General features: G+C 41.3%; 1 protein-coding gene across 1 annotated transcript; it reads right to left on the bottom strand.

Moving 5' to 3' along the window:
* Window positions 1-2,616: 2,616 nt before the first annotated feature.
* On the bottom strand, window positions 2,617-19,896 carry LOC310771960 (meiotic recombination protein REC8 homolog; the record flags this gene model as incomplete). Its single annotated transcript, XM_083664453.1, has 11 exons — window positions 2,617-2,751; window positions 4,036-4,129; window positions 6,186-6,225; window positions 7,504-7,588; window positions 8,258-8,319; window positions 8,583-8,622; window positions 12,841-12,949; window positions 13,265-13,340; window positions 14,660-14,802; window positions 15,592-15,660; window positions 19,841-19,896. The coding sequence occupies 11 exons, from the start codon at window positions 19,894-19,896 to the stop codon at window positions 2,617-2,619; spliced, it is 909 nt and encodes a 302-aa protein (XP_083520579.1).
* Between the last annotated feature and the right edge of the window lie 297 nt (window positions 19,897-20,193).

Genomic DNA, 20,193 nt, shown 5'->3' with positions numbered 1-20,193 from the left:
TGTGAATTAAAACTGCAGCAGAACACAAAATAATCTAAAAAGGAGGAGAACATCAAATCAAAATCCTTGCGTTCCCTAGAGACTAAAACATAAAAGAAATAAAACTAAAAATGGGAGTGGGATGGGACAGGATTTTTTTTACCCTGGCGGGAGTGGGGCGGGACGGGAATATATTTGTGGGAGTGGAATGGGACAGGAGTGAAAAACCACTCCCGTGTCACCCTCTAGTAAGAGGGTGTCAAATCGCCAATTTGAAGTAGTAATTATTACCATATTTCCATAAACTCACTCAGGGACCTAATTAAGACAAGACTAAAGAATCAAAAGACAGGCACACTCCCTCTCCCTCTCACACAAACACTGACGCACACCTCATGGTCCGACACCTGCTCTTCCCCCTCTTCCTCTTCCCCCATAATGATGCACGGCTGGGCGCTCTGTTTCCACAGCAACTGCAGGTCAGCGTGGAAGAGAGCTGTCGAGGGGTCAAAGGGCAAATCGGCTGTCAAACTGACGAGGTTTGGTCAATATTTCTATGGTCGATAGCAGAGCCGATGTGGAAAAGTGAAATTGACTAAAGTATAATACTGGATACAACATTTATACTGTAAATGTTCGCTTTTATGGCATTGCATCTCAGTTACATACAGAGGCACTACAAGTTTTGCTAATGATAAAGCTAAAATATAAGCAGCTAAATCCCTCAGATGTAAACTGATATTCCTAGGTGTTGTTTTAATTTACTATAACTTGGATTTGCTATTCACAGAAAGTTTTTTCAGTACTCATTACACTTTGAAAACGTTTCAGGACTGGTCAGGTTTTCTCTGAGCACAGGAACCCTGTCACTATGCTCAAAGCCTTTGCTCCAGGCATTGAAAAGCTCAGGGTGAAGCATACTGTAGCAGTGGGATACTAACAGCCAGTGGGGCCGCTGAAGAGCTGAGCAGGAGTGGCGTGCCTGGTCACAAAGGGCAAGTCCACCAGTACCTGCGACTGAGAGCAAGATCGAAGAGTTAGTTTGATGGGACATTTTCAAAGAAGATTTCTGATTTATTTGAGAGGATACAATGCAAAGAGAGAGGGGGAGGGAGAGAGAGAGAGAGGGAGGCATTGATTGTGCTTCAGAGGAAATTAAAGAAATGGTAAGGATGAGAATGTTGAAGGATATACATAGTACACACACACACACACACACACACACACACACACACGCACACACATCAGGTCCATAAATAACACAATTGTCATCATTTTGGCTCTGTACACCACCACAATGGATTTGAAATGAAGATGTGCTTTACGTGCAGACTTTCAGCTTTACTTTGAGAGTATTTACATCCAAATCAGGTGAACAGTATAGGAATTACAACAGTTTCTACATGTGCCCCCCCACCCCCTTTTTAAGAGACCAAAAGTAATTGGACAAAGTAACATAATCATGCAATCATCCAATGGGTTCTGAAGCATTTGACTGAATATGAGCAGATAATATTGTCCGAAACACTTGAGAATTTATTCTGCTGCTGTCGTCAGCAGTTGCATCATCAATAAATACAAGAGAAGCAGTTCCATTGACAGCTATACAGTACATGCCCACGCAGTATGTATTATACATACATTATATACATACATACATACATACATACATACATTATATATGTATTATACAGTACATGCCCATGCAGTATGTATTATACATACATTATATACATACATACATACATACATACATACATACATACATACATACATTATATATGTATTATACAGTACATGCCCACGCATGTATGGCTGTCAACGCAAATGGAACTGACCGTGATCATGATCATAGAATTGATTCCCTTGCATTTATTGATGATGTGACTACATTATGTTAGTTTGTCCAATTACTTTTGGTCTCTTAAAATGTAATTTTGGTCCCTTAACATGTAATGTAATTCTTACACTGTTCATGATTTAGATGTAAATACCCTCAAATTAAAGATGGAATTCTGCAATGAAAGCACATCTTGATTGTTTAATTTCAAATCCATATATATATATATATATATATATATATATATATATATATATATATATATATCTCCTCTCCGCTCCCCCTGCTCTCTCCTTCTCCCCCCATTCTCCCCTCTCCCCTCCCTCTGTCTCTCTCTGACATAAGATTGTTCAACCATGTTGTTATTATTATTATTATTATTATAGCTAGATTTAGCTAGACATATTCTCTGTAAAGCCCCCTGCGACATGCTTGTGAGTTAGGGCTATACAAATAAACTTGACTTCACATATACTATGTGTATATGTGTGTCCATAATGCTTTTCTATCTATGTGTGTAACTTCCCATGTGACTCTGTGTGTGTGGGAGAGTCACGCGTGTCGGCAATCGACACGCGTTGGGTTAAGCCGATCTAAAATAAAGGCTTTTTAAGTGTTTTAGTGCCTTGGATTTTTTAGTAGGGCCCACTGCCTACTTTATTATTTCTTAAATTCTATTTTAATGTAGTGCATTTAACATTGAAAATGTGTAGATGAGTGAGACCCTGTGTCTGTGTGTGTGTGCGTGCGTGCGTGCGTGTGTGTGTGTGTGTGTGTGTGTGTGTGTGTGTGTGTTTCTATACCATGCTCCGTGTCTCGGCCAGCGGGTTTTGAATCTGCTCTCTAAAGGCGTTGTCAGATATCTGGGTCTCTGCGTCTGCAAAGACCAGCTGACGCTTGCGGCGGGGCTCCCTGGGAGGACGAACAGCCACCTAGTGGCAGGGTGAGGGAGACAGGACTTCAGCGTTACATTTGAACACTTTTGAGTCTTGAAGATGCCATCACACTCATGCTCACGGGAATACACCTGCTGGAACTTATGAGATGACACACACATGCACGCATGCACGGACACACAGACACACACACACACGCACACACACACACACACAAACCAGAGTGTTTTCAATAGGCAATGAGAAGTTCACGAGTCACATTGTGGAATGTAAACTTAGGCCACGTTTAGACCACAACACAGTCCCTGCATAAAATGGAAAACTGTTGTTGCATTCTGGCCTATTCCGCATTTATACACAGTGTTTGTGATAACGATTCATGTGCAGACTGGAGCCGCAAATGTCAACACCAACTGTGAGCAGCGTCAAGTGAGCCAGAATAAAACGGAAACTTCTGTTTAGAACCATCACAATAATGGCAATTAAATAAAGTAATAGTAGATCCACTTTGCAACATTTTTTTGTTTGTGATCCGAAATACACAGAACACATAGAATACAGACAATTAAAAGTCCATTTTAACCCGTAGTGAGTCGACTGTTCAGTTTTTTATTTACCAAGTAATCAATTTTCGCTTTTTTTTTAAGGTAAAACGCCTAGCTTCCTGTATTCTGTGAATTATCCACATCATAGAGTGATACAGAAGTCAGTAATGGTAATAAACTGTTGCAGATTGGTTGCATTACAGAATATAAACCCAGTAAAGCCCTATGATTTTTTTTCTTCTTTGCAGCACTTGGGACTTGAGAAAATCAATGCATCTGGCCGTGAGTTGTATGGTCGTTTAATTAATTGAGGTTAACGATTAGATAATTTAATGTAAATAGGGGGCAGTTATTGCCCATTATGTATTTTTAGCAACTCGTTAACAGACTCTGATGTCATGATAGTTTGTTGAATGTCAATGCATTCACTTTATGCCATTAAGGCTATATTGATAGGCTAGTGAATGCTCGGACTATTGTCTTCCATGCATGAAGTGGAGCTGTGTCGTCAGTTTTGACAAAAATTGCCACTTTACATTTTTTGCGTTTTCAGGCCTACGGCTTACTGACTTTTGTTGTATCGAACAAACCGGATGGTCACCCATTCACACACACATTCATACACCGAGGGCAGCAAACTGCCACGCAGGGTGCTGGCACGGCCATCGGGAGTAATTTGGGGTTCAGTGTCTTGCCCAAGGACACCTCGACATGCAGACTGGATGCGCCAGGGATCGAACCACTGACTTTCTGATTGATGGACGACATGCTTTACCTCCTGAACCACAGCCGCCTCCTGGGCAAATGGCGGGGGGGTCATCTCCTTGGCAACAGTTGCCGGGGTAACTTCCATAGGCTCCTGGTCTGGCCTGGTAACACATAATTATACACAGATTATTGTTACCTTCACCAAACCTGTTTCTCTGTTGCACAACACAAAGTGTGTTGTCACAGCTGGGTGGAAGGTTCCTTTGTTTGGCTACTGGGCCGTCCATGTAGTGTTGCAGTACTCGACACTAGTCGTCTCGGACTCGCCCTCCCTCGGTCTTGGTCTTGACTCGTCTTGGACAAGCCGGACTCTGGCTTTTATTTCAAGACCAGTCAAGACCACAACTGCAGTGACATCATTACCTGTCTGTGTATTGTCTTTTTTTTGTACTGTGATTGGGTGTAAAAAGAAACATCCTCCCTTCAATTGCAACCAATAACTTTGCAGTTTGAAAGTTTTCCCACTGAAACCACTCACCTCACGTGCCAAGGAAGACAACACAAGGAGACAAGGCACGGAAGAGCAGAGCAGTGGCTTCAGAGATCTCTTCCAAATCATCAGTCATACCACTTGCTTATTCCAGTGGTTCCCAACCTTATGGTCACGAATTCAGAATGCATTATTTGTCCTCCGTATTTCTTAAATTGAGATTTTCAAGTAGGCCCTGAGTTGGAAAAGGTTGGAAACCGCTGGTGTAAAAGTGAAGCTATAATTAGAGTCATGGTCTTGAAAATGGTCTGGCATTGGACTGGTCCCAGTCTTGGTCTCGCCCCCAGCTCCGTCTTGGTCTTGACTCAGTCTTGGTTTAGGTGGTCTTGACCACAACACTACAGTACGTCAATGGCAAAGTGAGATGTTACCTATATCAACTACATTTCTGGGGACAGAGGGGAGCAATGAGTGATGACAAGATATTATTATTTGGTCAATGTGACAAATTATGGGCCTCTATCTTCCGACAGGCGCTATCTCTAAATAGCGCTTTGCGCACTGTTTGCGCATGCCTTAAGGCACGGAAGATAGCGTTCCGCCTTGCGCCGTCCGCCAGGTGTTCTGCCGAGTTTTGCTCCACCGCCGAGCAGCAAAAAAAACATCCCCACCTCACGGGAGCTACTTGTAATGATTTATACAGAAATGTAACTGATTCAAAGTGATATAATTGTCTGGTAGACGCAACCTCCCTGATTTCTAAGTTAAAACAGCCCCGAAATATGTTGGGGATGCAATTCTCGGCGGGCACGTTCACGGCACCTGTCGCAAATTAGAGCCGTGCCAATTCTGCCAAAAATCATCTGCGCCCCAAAATGCCTGCGCAAACGGGATTTTGGCAGTCTTAACTACCAGAATTATTCACAGGCGTGGCCAGGCAAGGCTGGGCATTACGTCAATCAAAACCAATCAGATTCCTGTCTCGCAATGGTTGTTTGCGCGAGGCATGCAATATGCTGTAATTCTCTCCATGCGTAATAGAGTGTACTCACTCGTGCAAGGACAGAGGGAGCTTATTGACAGATCGTCTGTGGTGCCAATGACCCTTCGGGTTATGAAGGTAAATAGCCTATGTCCATTGTCCCACAAGTGTTCTTCTCAATTTATTTCCCTCTTTGCGATGTGATAAAAGTTTCTCAGTGAGTTATAGTTGATTGCCTCACTGAATTATCTGCTAATACTCAATTTTAGTAGCATAATTTGATGTCTTGGCGTGGCAAGGCTGTGCTTAATGACATATCCACAAGGAATTCCACTTTCCACTCCGCAAATACCTCTCTGTGCTGAGAGCGCAGCCGTAATCTCCGTGCAGAGCACCCAGCGCAGAGGTATTTGCGCATAAGAGGTCCTTTTCAAAGCTCTTAGCGCAAAGTAATTGCGCGCTGCTGACGATAGGGTAACGCCATCTATCCCCACATTTTAGCACTGAAACGCCTGCTTTGGCATGGGGCAGCCAATGCCCAGTACAATTATCACAGGAATGCGCTTGTGTCCGCCCCCAATTTGCATTGCGCACGGCGTTAAACGAGCGCAAACGCAAAATTAGCGCTTTTGGGAAGATAGAGGCCATGATGTTATCCATTTTGCATATTTTCCTGTCTTTGCTGCACACACTGTGAAATGAAATGTAAAGAACTAATGCTAATATGCACAAACACAACACTCACTGGGCATCCGGCTGCCTCTCTCCCACCTGCTCGTCCTCATCTGTTACACACACACACACACACACACACACACACACACACACACAGACACACACACACACACACACACACACACACACACACACACACACACACACACACACACACACACACACACACACACACACACGTGTAAATAGTGTATGGACACACACCCAAAGTGTCAAAACATATAAACAACACATGGACACACAGATACAGAAGTTCTCATTTGCCCTGAGAGAATGATCTGGTGTGTAGAAAGCTTGCTAACGGCGATAAGATTTTAAATTGATTTTTATTGGCAAAGCAGATCTATTAAGAAATAATTATTTCAATTATTAATTTACTGCTGTTTTAATGAAGAAAGGGAATTCACTCAACACACAATATTGACATATTTTCCTTATGCTGATGGCGCTGTCTTTTTTGCTAAGGAGAGGAGGCAGTCCAAGCTCCCCTGATATGAAATGGGGTCCCCAGAAAATAAACGTTTCAGGTGACCCCTGGCTGAAAAGGCATGAATGACAATTGCTTTTATTACCCAATTATAAGAGTGCCACAATGAGTTTGGCCAGGTTGACCGGTGCTGACACGTTTCAAGACAGTCACACAACAGAAGACAATGCAGGAGCTCCCATTTAGTGTGGACAAGACCTACTGCATGTAGGCCCATATGAAATATTTTATTATTATTATTATTTAGCATTTTGCCTTTATTGGATAGGACAGTAAGCAGACAGGAAAGGTGGGGGGAGAGAGAGGGGATGACAGGTGGCAAAGGACCACAAGTCGGATTCAAACCCGGGTCTGCCACGCAAAGGACTAAGCATTTGTGGTACGCGCTCTACCGGGTGAGCTACCGTGCCCAAAATCCGTTTTCTTTTTTTCCAAATTCTGTTTTGTCTATTTTTATTTTTATTTAGGGGTTAGGATCGTTCTACACAAGACAGACCCCCCCCTCTCAAAACACCCCAATCGAAAACGGAATAGTTTCTCTAGATCTATTTTATAATTATAAAATTATTTAGGTTACTACAATAATTAGGTCTACTTTTGATCATTTGGCCTATTTTTTATCCATTTCAGCCAATTTATGGAAAATTCTGCAAATTCCATGTTTTACATTTTTATTTTTATGATCAAATTCCATGATTCCGTCCATTTTCTCTGTTTTGCGGAAATCATATGGCCCTAAAATAAATCATTAGATTAAACATAAACACACTAAAAATACACATTCAAAGTTTATCATTCAGAAATGAAAGAAGTTGCAAGACAGAAACACAAAGACACACACCTCCAGGGAAGAAACCCGGTTCTGCTATCAGCATGTCAAGTTCTGTATCCGTCAATTCAGGAAGTTCCTTGACTCCGTCAAAAAGCTGATACAGGATAAGAAGAGAATGACAGAGAGAGACGGGGGGGAAGGGGCAGAATTATAGCGAAATGAGTGTGTGGATATCATGATACAGGGAAACAGAGAGTTGGTTAAATGTATAAAGAAAATGAATAAAATAATGAAAATAAAGATGGGAGGAGAAAAAAATAAATGTGCGCAGGCGAGACGAACGTAAACACAAAGGTGGTTGTAAAGAATACCTCCTCATACAAAGGGGCAGATGAGAGGACACAGAGGACAAAAGAAATATAGTTAATTGATGTTTGTATCTCTATAAACAGTACAGTGTGAGTGCAGGCTGATGTAGTGGAGTCAGCTCTTATCAAAGCAAAATGGATTTGGTCAGCTGGTGATGCTTGTGGAGGAAGGGCGGGGAAGGTAACAGTGTGTAGAAGCACAGCTAGACTTATTCCTGATAAACATGTTTCATGCGTGAGAGAACATCCCTCTCCTTCCTTTTGACTGTGGTCAATCTGTCAGGGGTCACACACTTCACTCCCCTATTCACCTTATGTAGCCCCGCCCACTTGACCCAGTTGTGTTACGACTTCCGTAATGGCTGGTAACGCAGCCGAGCTCACTGATCCACCAGGGTGCGCTGCTGTGCCTAAAAATGATTAAAAAAGATTCCCTGGACTCTAACATAATTTACCTCATCAGTGCGGCGGATAATCGGCTCTGTGATGGTGATGGCAGCCGCAGGGGATGTGTTAGCTAGTTTCACACAGCAGCAGGACATGGGAGACATACAGATTTAGCACTAGAATGAGGTAGACACGGCCATGAGTTTCACCACACTTGAATGATGCGTTATGATAGGAAGTAGAAAACAAGCTGGGACAATGACAAAAACATGGAAAATGTGTTGAATATGTCTTTTTTGGGGTCACAGAATAGAACTAACAACATTCTCATGCTGAGTTTGAATTTTCAAGAAAATCCACTTTGACCATTCATATAAACCCTAGACAGATTACCTTGGGTAGAGAGGTCTGAAGCTGACACTTTCATCCATCCCTAGGAATAAACATCAGTAAATATAAGCTGTATGGTACAAGCACAGATTCATAGTGTGTGTGTGTGTGTGTGTGTGTGTGTGTGTGTGTGTGTGTGTGTGTGTGTGTGTGTGTGTGTGTGTGTGTGTGTGTGTGTGTGTGTGTGTGTGTGTGTGTGTGATAAGCTTGTTTCAACCTCTTGGATGATTCAGGAGAATGAATTGAACAGCACCAATACTGCCTTTTCACAGCCAGAGGCAAGCTAATTGCGAGTTTGGGGTTGTTAGAAAAAAAAGAGAGATTCAGAACAAATCTGTTTTTGTTAGATAAATCTACCGTAAATTCCGGACTATAAGCCGCACCGGTGTATAAGCCGCACCTTCAAAGTTGACTATTTTTTTCTTATATAAGCCGCACCGGACTATAAGCCGCGGGTGTTTTAATGTTTTTTTTTTTTTTTTTTTTTTTTTTTTTGGGTGTTTTAATGTTTAATTACCATATGTAAGGGTTCATGCACAGAGGGGATTGTAGAGGAAGCTCCCATTTATTAACATTTCAACAAAACAACATAACACAACACAACACCACCTGTGTTGTTTTTTACAGTGCACACAGTGTCATACAGTGTGGTGAAAAGAGGGCAAGAGAGGAAATTAAAACTTATTATAGTTATATAGGATTTATAGTTAGAAAGAGTGCTAAAAAAGAGAGTTTTTTTTTTTTTTTTTTTGAAAAAATCCATAGATAAGCCGCACCGTTATATAAGCCGCAGGGGCCAAAAAAGCCCAAAAAACGGGGAAAAAAGGTGCGGCTTATAGTCCGGAATTTACGGTAATTAACTTACTTTGATTCTATGTGTAGAAAAGGCAGAAGATCAAATTTATCTTCTTTGATTCCTGGCAATGTGACATGTGGGCCTCAGTATTGAATTGTAATATTTGGGAAACTCTGATAGCCTGAAACTGAACAAGCACAAATGCTTAAAGGAACACTCCGCCCATTTTCAACCAGCTTTGTATCATTAGAACATCAGTAGTATATCAGAAAACTGTAAACTGTTTTGAAGTCTGTCATTTAATTTGACAGTTATTGAGTGTTAAAGTGTGGACCAGTGACATCACTGGTCCACACTAACTCAAATTAATAACTCATTAACTCAAATCAACTCTCAATAACTGTCAAACTAGATGAATGATGAATAGTTTGACAGTTATTGAGAGTTGATTTGAGTTAATGAGTTATTAATTTGAGTTAGTGTGGACCAGTGATGTCACTGGTCCACACTTTAACACTCAATAACTGTCAAATTAAATGACAGACTTCAAAACCGTTTACAGTTTTCTGATATACTACTGATGTTCTAATGATACAAAGCTGGTTGAAAATGGGCAGAGTGTTCCTTTAAGTACAAAACGGAATCTAAATATAACATTCTCTCATTTGCATTGTGAAAGTCACTGTGCGGCCCAGTTCAGAGACCCTTTTAAATCTCATGATTTCATATTGTTGTACTAATTATAGACATACAGTATGGGAGGCCTCGTTTGTTAAGATTATGTTGCTGAACACAAAAGTCGCTGTTTCATAAACTTTTGTTAACCACAGACCTTATTTCATGCATTGAACCAGAATCCCCATACTAAAATCCCATTGCATTTGACACGTATGAGACTCATTCCTGCGGTCCTCTATTTGGTATATACGTACAAAGAGGCTAAACATGTGTCGTGTTCAACACATCAGTGTGGCGAGTTTGGCTCGACGTGTGTGCTACTTTTCAACAACATAATACATTTGATACACTAGTTGGGTTTCCATCTAAATGTATCACACACTGTCATTGAATTCTCAGAAAATCAGCAAAAGAAAATGCGAAATAATGTGCGTTTCCACTGCTATTATAGAGCGGTCAATCACCTCATGTTTGAGGATGTCTGCCTCTGCTGATCTGCCTTTATTAGATATGACAGGTCAGTAGGCAGACAGGAAGGGTGGAGAGAGAGAGAGGATGAGATGCGGCAAAGGACCTCGGGTGGGATTCTAACCCGCGTGAGCCTCCGTGGTATGCGTGCTACCAGGTGAGCCACCAGGACGCACCAAAACATCTACGTTGATCATTTAAAGTTTCTTGATGATCTACAAAGGTACATAGACCATGAGCTGCAATTTCTAGATTACCAGGTGGCAGTCTTCAACTCAGCAACATAACGTTATAATCCACAGAGCAATTCTAGAAGTGAGTCGCATTAAAATTAATCTCAGTCTTCTTCAGTTTAAACACACCACGGCGGTCTAAAAATGTTCCTGTTTATTTACCATTATTTACCTTCAACTGTAGCCCTATTTAGTGTAGGCTACGCCGACATACATGAAACTGCGTGGTTTTTGAATAGAGAGACGAAGGAAGATTCGCTTCATCTGTTTCCACTGCATTTATCGCAATTACCATTTATCGATTACGCCAACTTTTCCACCTTCCCCAAGCGTGAAAACCTTTTTGCGATAATTGTAGTTTTTTCCGCATTTTACAGCATTTCCACTCAGGTTTTTTATGCGCAAATTGAAAATGTGCATAAAAACAGGTGGATGGAAACCCAACTAATGAATAGAGCTGGGTATTGGTTCAAATTTCAAGAATCGATTCGATTCCGATTCACAAGGTTGCGAATCGATTAATTTCGATTCGATTCGATTCGATCCGATTCCGATTCGATCAATTTCAATATTGATTTGGTTAGTGATACCAAAACGTGTTTTTTGAGCTGTACCCTGAATTACATGACTGTCCAGTTATGTAACACAGGGGTTCCCAACCAGCCAAGTAGATACATGGGGAAAAAAAGTTGCAGACCTGTTGTCAATTTTAATGGTTTTAGTTACACATATATTTACTCACCAGGTGGTGACAAAGGGTAAATAACAGCCTTTTCATCTGTCAATAAAGACACTTTCACAATTATGCACAGTGATTTGATTTCAGCCTATATAATTTCTAAAAGTAGATATTAATGATCAAACATTTCCATTCATGTAGCCTACAGTATTTATGTTTTTGTTTCAACTACAAACATAAATAAACGTCAACTTGAAACTATGTTTCAACTACCACACACAGCATAATATTTTAGCCTGTTTATTAAAAAAAATAAAAAATAAAAAAAAATTATAAAAGAAAATCGATCTCTGGACATATGAGTCGATAATCGAGGATTAAAATAAAAATCGATTAAAAATCGGAGAATCGATTTTTTGAACCCAGCCCTACTAATGAATGCATGAAACAATGCTTCCTTTAGGACAGGAGGGTTTGGGTTTACTATATCAGCTGTATTTTATACTGGAGGAGATGGGCAGCTTCTTCAGACAAAAGACTGGGCCAGACATTCAACAGTGTTGAGATGATAGGCAAAGAGGATTTTTAACTGTGATTGTTTATGAACTTTTAGAAATAAAATATGCTTGGATAAGAGTAATTGATTATTGGTCTGGTATGCAACAAAGAAGAACTAAGGTATTTCCCAACATTTGATCAAATTACCCTGGAAATGATCTAAAATGCCCCCAAAACAAGGGCAACAAAGAAAAGGCAAATAGCCTGTGTTAAAAAAAAATCCTACCCTGGGACTGGCTACAGGTACGTTTGCTCTTTGTGAAGTAATGACAGGTATAAAGTTGTTCACAGAGAGGAGGCGACACTGTCAACAAACTGTTAAGAAGAGAAGCATTTTGAATTCACAGCCTAAATACTGTTGAACCAAATGGTCTAAACGAGGAACTAAGCCTCTCTTGTTATTTATAACCTGTACCTTTCCATTGGGAGAAACTGTTATTTGTGCCTATGTATTTATATTCTATTTCTATTCTATGGCTTATATTATATTGTTATTTATAAATGTGGCTGGCCATTATAGCCTACTTCACTGTGCTGTTTGAGTGCTATTGGCTCACTGGGTTTGGGCACCTCCCATCCTTAGCAGCCAATGACGGACTGCGATGTGTATTGGGGAGGCTTTTTAAAGCAAGTTGTTTTGCTTGTCACCCTGTTTGACTCTGATGAAGACGCAGCAGGCGTCGAAACGTTAGTCATTGAATAAAGCAATTTTCCAGTGAATCGTGTGCTCCAGGATCCTCTTTGGTTTGTCCATTGAACTTTTGTCAGGTATAAAGTTGTATTTGGTGTGTGGTTTGCCTGCAGTGTTTGACATCAATGCATTAAAGTTGTATAGGTGTGTAATTGTACCTGGTGTATTTGATCGGGGCTGGGCAACTCCTGCTCTTTCATGAGTCCGAAGCAGGGGTTAGCCTCCTGAGTCATCAGAACCATGTCAGGCAGGTCCAGGAGCAAAGGCCTGCCAGGTAGAGGGTGAGGGAGGGATACCAACGTTACAGCTCAAATCCTATGGAGCCCTGATTTAATTTTTACTTTGAGTGTTCTGCTCTGCATATTTTTCAGATGTGTGCTGGTGATTTGATTTATGAGAGTTAAAAAATAAGAAGATAGAAATGAGATTAATACAGTAGTAAGTAAGTCATTGTAAATATACAGGTCAATGTGGGGGGCAGACTATGTACAAGTGTGTTTGTGTGTGTGTGTGTGTGTGTGTGTGTGTGTGTGTGTGTGTGTGTGTGTGTGTGTGTGTGTGTGTGTGTGTGTGTGTGAAGACCTTTCAGGCTCAGCAATGTCAATGAGCGTGCATTTCATAGCAAGTGTCAAGCGGTCAATGGTCTGTTGAATCTCCTCTGCAAAACAGAAAAGGACAGGTAGGAATTGCACGGTCAAGATGTCTCTCACACAAATGAACACATATACATGTACACACACACACACACACACACACACACACACACACACACACACACACACACTTCATAATAAGTGCATTATTTCCTCTGCAACAGAAGCAGAAAGGCAGAGGCGTCACCCATGGGTCAACTTGGTATAAAATATACGACATGACAATGAAAGTAATGAATGTGACCATAATGACTCATCTATACAGAAGGCTGGTTCAATGGGAATGAAGCGCATGACATCCTCTCCAATTTTGGGCTCAAGAAAGCCAAATCGAAGCCAAAGTTTTTTCAGTTTTGACTGAAAGAATTATCCTGTTGATAAATTATCAAGGTTGCAATCATTTTCCTTCAAAAGCTACAGCTAATTTCTAGCGTTATCCAAACTATAAATGCCTGATGCCATATAAAGAATATTCATGTTTTTTTTGTCATATTCTTTGACCATATTCAATGATAATTATGTACTGTATGTGAAAGCTTTGGGATGTTCTGTTCTATTCTACAGTATATCAGATTCTGCAGCATAATTTGAACATTATGTGGATGTGTGATGCAACAGGCCCAAAAACACTGGAGCAGCTAGGGCTTACTTATTATTCATGGGACTCGCTTTTACCAGAAAACAGCATTTCTGAGATTTTTTTTTTTTTTTTACATCTTGTAGTTGACACAGATGTTAGGCTTTAATGTCAGATCAACAGAAAACATTTTCACTTTTCATTTCAGCCTAACATGGAAAGACAATTTACACAATAAAATAAGAACTGTTGTTATCCTGCATACCTTGCTGCCTACTCTGATGCACTGTATTTCTCAAAGTCCTCCATGTGTCTACAACAGTGCAATCACCACCTTGTTTGAAGCCAGCATTTAAAGCCAGCTCACTCACGCCCACTCCCTTGTTTCTACATGTGATTATGGTCAATTTAAATGAAACACATTTGGGTTTTGTCAGTACACAGAGAAGCAAACACCCTCTCCTCAGTCTACTCTTTCCGTTCCTTTCTTTAATCTCAGCAGGTCACCTAGTTACATTGAAGACCATGTACCTTGGAGGACAGGTAGAAACAAGTGCCACCCATCCTCTCCCCCATTTCCCTCCCATCTACCTTTCTCTATCAACTAGCAGGTAACATCTCTCTGTCCACTGTCTCACGGGCTTTATCTACAGTACCTCAGAAGACACACAACCATGAGCCAGCTCTCCTTTTATTCTCCATGTCTCTTCCTCCCACTCTCTCCTGTCCCCCTGTCTTTTGTCTCACCTAGCAGAAAGCCACACTGCTTGTGGTAGACGATGATCAGTCCATACTGCAGTTGAGCTGACAGGTAGAGAGAGAATCTCTCAGTCTGGTTGGGCTGCTGCACTGGTAGAACCTCAGCTGTCACATGGTCGATGAGGTGCTCACTGCAAAATTATAACAAAAAGGTAGAATGCCAACGCCACTTTACCTTGAAACGTTAAGTCATGCTATATCGTGTGACTTAATGTTTATAAACAAATAAACCTTGAAACGCTAAGTCACACTATATCACGTGACTTAATGTTTATAAACAAATAAACAAATAAACCTTGAAACGTTAAGTCACACTATATCACGTGACTTAATGTTTATAAACAAATAAACCTTGAAACGTTAAGTCACACTATATCACGTGACTTAATGTTTAGAAACAAATAAACCTTGAAACGTTAAGTCACGCTATATCCCAAATAATACAAAATGTTCATAGGCAGTGGCTCAAATAGAAAATTTATCTGCCATTTTCATACCAGCCACTTTACTTTGCATTCAAATCCTAGCTGTTGAGAAATTGAACACTAAGGTAGACTGCAAACTGCTTGTGAGCTCGGGCTCTATGAACCTTGGTGAAATTATGATTACAAAATGAAATGAATAAACAGTAGTAATGTGTAATAGTAATAGTAGTAGTAGTAGTAATAGTAGTAGTAGTAATAGTAGTAGTAGTAGTAGTAATAGTAATTGTGCTGCACAGCCAGAGAATGGTTAATTATTACAATGAAACAAACATGTGTAATGTGTACTTTTATTAGCCCAGAGAGTTGCCCACAATATCTTATATCTGGCCTAACGTTGCATCAATCACTAACATCACCAGGCTTACTAATGTGTGATCATGCTAGCTAGCTACATCTTCGCTATAACATGAATCATTTGGCTGTGGGTTTTCTTACCATGTTTGCAGCACATTGACTCGGAGAAGGTTTCTCCGAGTCAGCTTGATTGCATTGGTGGCTGCCAACCTGGAAAAGAAAACAAGATTGATTCATCAAGCTTTATTGATGCACACAGGTCCATAGAAAATACAAAAAAGAGACAAGACAGGACAAATGTAACACTGATTGATACATACAGGCTCTTCAGCCAGTGCTCTAAGCCTGGATGTGTATCAGATACATACATTGCATACATTTATACATTAGATTTCTTAAAACAGCATGAAAAGTGCAAAGTCCAACAGTGACAAACACTTCACTCACACTACACCACCTGGGTGTTTTGAGGAGTATTCTCATTGCATCATTATACAGTATGCTACTTGAAGCAGTATAGAGCAGAGTGCTATATGCTGTGAACAAAGACACCTTCACTCAAACTGAGCACATGTCAAACCTGCGCACAAGACTGTTGGCATGGGCATATATCCTGTGGCATTGCCTGTATGTGTCTACATCATCTGTCAACCAGGGGGGTTCCTCCGTATATAACCCCCCCCCCCATTAAAAACATGCAGAAGATCAGATCGTCATCGTCACCCGACCAGTGACGACAACATCCGAAGTCGGTCCCCGGGCGCTGTACGAGAAAAGCGACCACTGCTCCTGGCCTGCCCCCCGGAGGAAAGGACAAAGCCAGGATGGGTTAAATGCAGAAGACAAATTTCACCGGCCACCGTCAGCATGTGTGTGTTGTGGCCCTCCGTGCATGTGTTGATTGTAATCGTGTGACAATAAAGACGGGCTTGTCCGTCTGAAATCGTGTTTTTTCTTTTTTTAACTGATCAGTAATAAAATGCCCAAGATTTAACATTGTTACAGACCTCAAGATTATTGTCTGACAATTTGAAGTCAGGGAACTTTTGATATTTGTCCTCTTTAGTTCTACATATTAACAGTGTTGGGAAAGTTACTGAAAATTGGTAATTAGTTACAGTTACTAGTTACTTCTCTCAAAAGGTAATTTAATTACTTTAAAGTTACCAGTTACTTCAAAGTAATTAGTTACTATGGAAAGTAACTTTTGCGTTACTTTTAAAAGTCCGCTTCGATTGTTATTAATGCACACATTATGTTAGTGTTGCTGTGCCACAGTGTGGCATTGAACCTTCGCTTATTGGGGAGGCTTATAGCCTATCAAGGTCATTAGCCTCTGGGGCTCTGGCTGCAGCTCTCTCCCCGGACTAGGTCTGAGGATCAGAAACTGGGTAATCCTCTGAAGTTGTCCTTTATTTTCATGTCCTAAAGTAACTAGTAACTAGCCCAGTTACTATTTTAGTAACTGTAACTGAGTTACTGAATTTGAAAAAGTAATTAGTTAGATTACTAGTTACTGAAAAAAGTAGTTAAGTTACAGTAACTAGTTACTTAGTAACTAGTTACTCCCAACACTGCATATTAATAACACAGCATTCTTACCGGCATTGTATAGAATGTCATGCTCCACACCACAGTACATATAGCAATGAGCTGCTGTAGAGCAGCACTGCTCAGACTAAAAATCACAAGGTCATCTGCATACAAAATATGATTCACTAACAGATCACCAACCCTGCATCCAGTATTACAGGCTCTTAGCCATTCTGACAGTCCAACATCAATTCAACAGTGCTGGTGACAAGATTCCACCTACTCTTACCCCATTACTGACCCCAAATGGTGCAGAGACACTATTGCCACATTTAACCTGCATAGTCTGGTGGACGTACCAGTAAGCCAGAATTCTGACTATATGCCCAGGCAGCCCTCTTTGAGTCAGTTTGACAAACAGCTTTCTGTGATTGACACGGTCAAAGGCTTTAGAGGCATCTATAACACATGAGGACAGATGACTTTTGCCCTCTATATTTGTTTACAATTTCCTTTAGGGGAAATATACACAGGTCGGTACCATGTTTTGGTTTAAAGCCCAACTGCTTATCTGAAGAGTTAATACAATCATAATCCCTCAAGATTCTTCCGAGGACCTTGGACAGAATGCTGGCTAAAGCTATGGGCCTATGTCCAGGCTGCCAACTTTTCCAGCTTTGTCCTTAATAACAGGGACCAACAGAACAGATAACGTTGAATCTGGTAGCAAGCCACGAATCATAAAACCAGTTAAACTAATCGCAAGAAGGGAAGGAGAGCTAGCCTCACACTGGCATATTATTTCAAGTGTTCAGCAGTCATGTGGTCCAAGCCATACACTCTGTTATTGGATCAGTTTAGCATGGCTTGGTACACTTCATGTGTCATAATTCCTATTGAGTCATTACTCTCAATGTGGTCAGGCATACAGATCACTTTTGATACAGTTAAATAAGGAACTATATAATCAGGGCGCTCCCTACTCGCGCACAACGCACTGAGCGTAGGGCACCAAGTGTCACCCAGGGCATCATCCAGAGCAGGAATACCACGGTCAAACAGACGGTGGATGCCCCGCAGTTTGGTAATCAATGCCCCTTCTCAAATTAACTCTCCACACGGGCCAGTTTGGCATTTTTGAACTGGCCACAGTGCCTCCTAAAAAGAAAGTTGCGGGATCTCCTCGTTAATTACATGCGACGCAGTAAACAAACTCACGTTTTCCCTCAGTCATCAGTCATGCTGGACATCAGTACAAGTGCGAGATTCCTCCCATTCCCGCAAATATGTAACGTAGCCTACGTAAATACAGTGTTGTGTAGTGGAAGCCATCATCTTGCTCTATAATGATCAGAACGGGTGTTGTTGAAACTGAACATTTATTTCTTCAACATGCTGCAGCAGAAAGGGAGATAAACAGCAGACTTTTTCAGTCCATCTTGCGAGACACTATTTTCATAGTTAAGCTACTGTAGCCTACTTCCCTGCATAGGGCAGATACTTCCTTCTTGGAGTTTCAAAATAAAGCGCCTCTGCTTCTAACATGAAATAATTCAGGCATCTCAAAACATAAAACATAACGGAATTACTATTACCAGATTTCTCAATACACACACACACACACACACACACACACACACACACACACACACACACACACACACACACACACACACACACACACACACACACACACACACACACACACACACACACACACACACACACACACACACACACACACACACACACACACACACACACACACACACACACACACACACACACACACACACACACACACACACACACACACACACACACACACACACACACACACACAAGATTGCATTTGTGATTTTTTTCTTGGGAGGGGGTGTTTCATTAGCCTGACTCCGCCAGATGGGGGCGGCATTGTTCCACAAATTCACAATCCTGAAACAAATGTGAACGAACTCATCCATCTAGCAGCGTCAGGTTAGTGTTTCATTGGCACAATGAAAAAATGTACGCTAAAGGCACCCAAATGGCCAGCAGCGGCGCTGACTATAATGCTCTCGCCACAGCCCAGCAATAGTATCTGTAGCCTACCAGAGATGCCATCTAGAGTGGATGGTAACTGGATGCCTTACAAATGTTTAAAAGTATCACTTCTTTACAAAATCCAACATTATTATTGAGCAACTTATTGGGCATGGATGAAATGAAGCGAATGGCCTGTTAACAAGGACGCCGAAATGAAACCGCTGGTTTCAGCAGCCCGGCTAGCGGGGAAAAGGTTTCAGCCTGACTTTGGCGTTGCTTCGGCGGCGTATGGTGTGAACGGCCACGAGCTAGCAAGCTTCTTAAGCTGCAGGCCCTTGACCTGGGTCTGCCTGCCACAGCCCATAACTTAAAGGCATCACAGCTTCTGCATGTAACAGCGACATGCTCCTTCCATCCAGGCCTGATGTTAAATCCCTTATCTTTCACTTAGGACTTGGCTTGCTGCTTTCAGAGCACCCATATACATGATAGAGCACAATTACAATTAATATCCTTAGCACATAGTATCTCTAGGGAGATGAATGTTGAGATATCTGTCTGTACAAGCATAGTTAATAGTCTTCCTTGGTCCAGTTTATCTGTGTAATCAAGATACTACAATTTCTAGATGTTGCAGGTAGATCAACAACATTTATTGACACATTTCTAAAACTCGGCAATGCTCTTTTCACCAGCTAATGTTGGCTCATGAGCTAATCTGTCATGGAAACCTGCTTGCGGTTGCAGCCAAATTAAGTTACAGTAGTTAGCTATCAACTTTGTATGCACTATGCAAACTAGGCAGTAGGCAGCCACTTTGCTGTGAACTCACCAAACTGTAGCAAACGTCCCATAGTGGCGGCGGAGTCCTGCGTCGTAGAAAAACATGTTTCTGAGTCTGTTCCGAGAAGAAATGTCGTGATTTTAAAACTGTCTCTTCCCCGAATCCCCGTAGATGAGACTCCGCCCCTACTTTCCGCCGCCCAACCAGGTGCAAGAGATGGTATCTCGGCAGAATCACTGCTATGGAGACCAATCAGGTGCGACATTTATGGTCGTATCTGGGCAGCGTCACTGCCATGGAGACCAATCATGTGCGAAAATTATGACCGTATCTGGCCTGAATGGCTGCCATGGAGACCAATCAGGTGCGAAATTTATGATCGTATCTGGGCAGCGTCACTG

Source organism: Poromitra crassiceps (genome assembly GCF_964638095.1).
Source record: "Poromitra crassiceps genome assembly, contig: HAP1_SCAFFOLD_1604, whole genome shotgun sequence".
In the NCBI taxonomy this organism is placed as follows: Eukaryota; Metazoa; Chordata; class Actinopteri; order Beryciformes; family Melamphaidae; genus Poromitra; species Poromitra crassiceps.
This window is presented reverse-complemented; position numbering and strand designations above follow the sequence as displayed.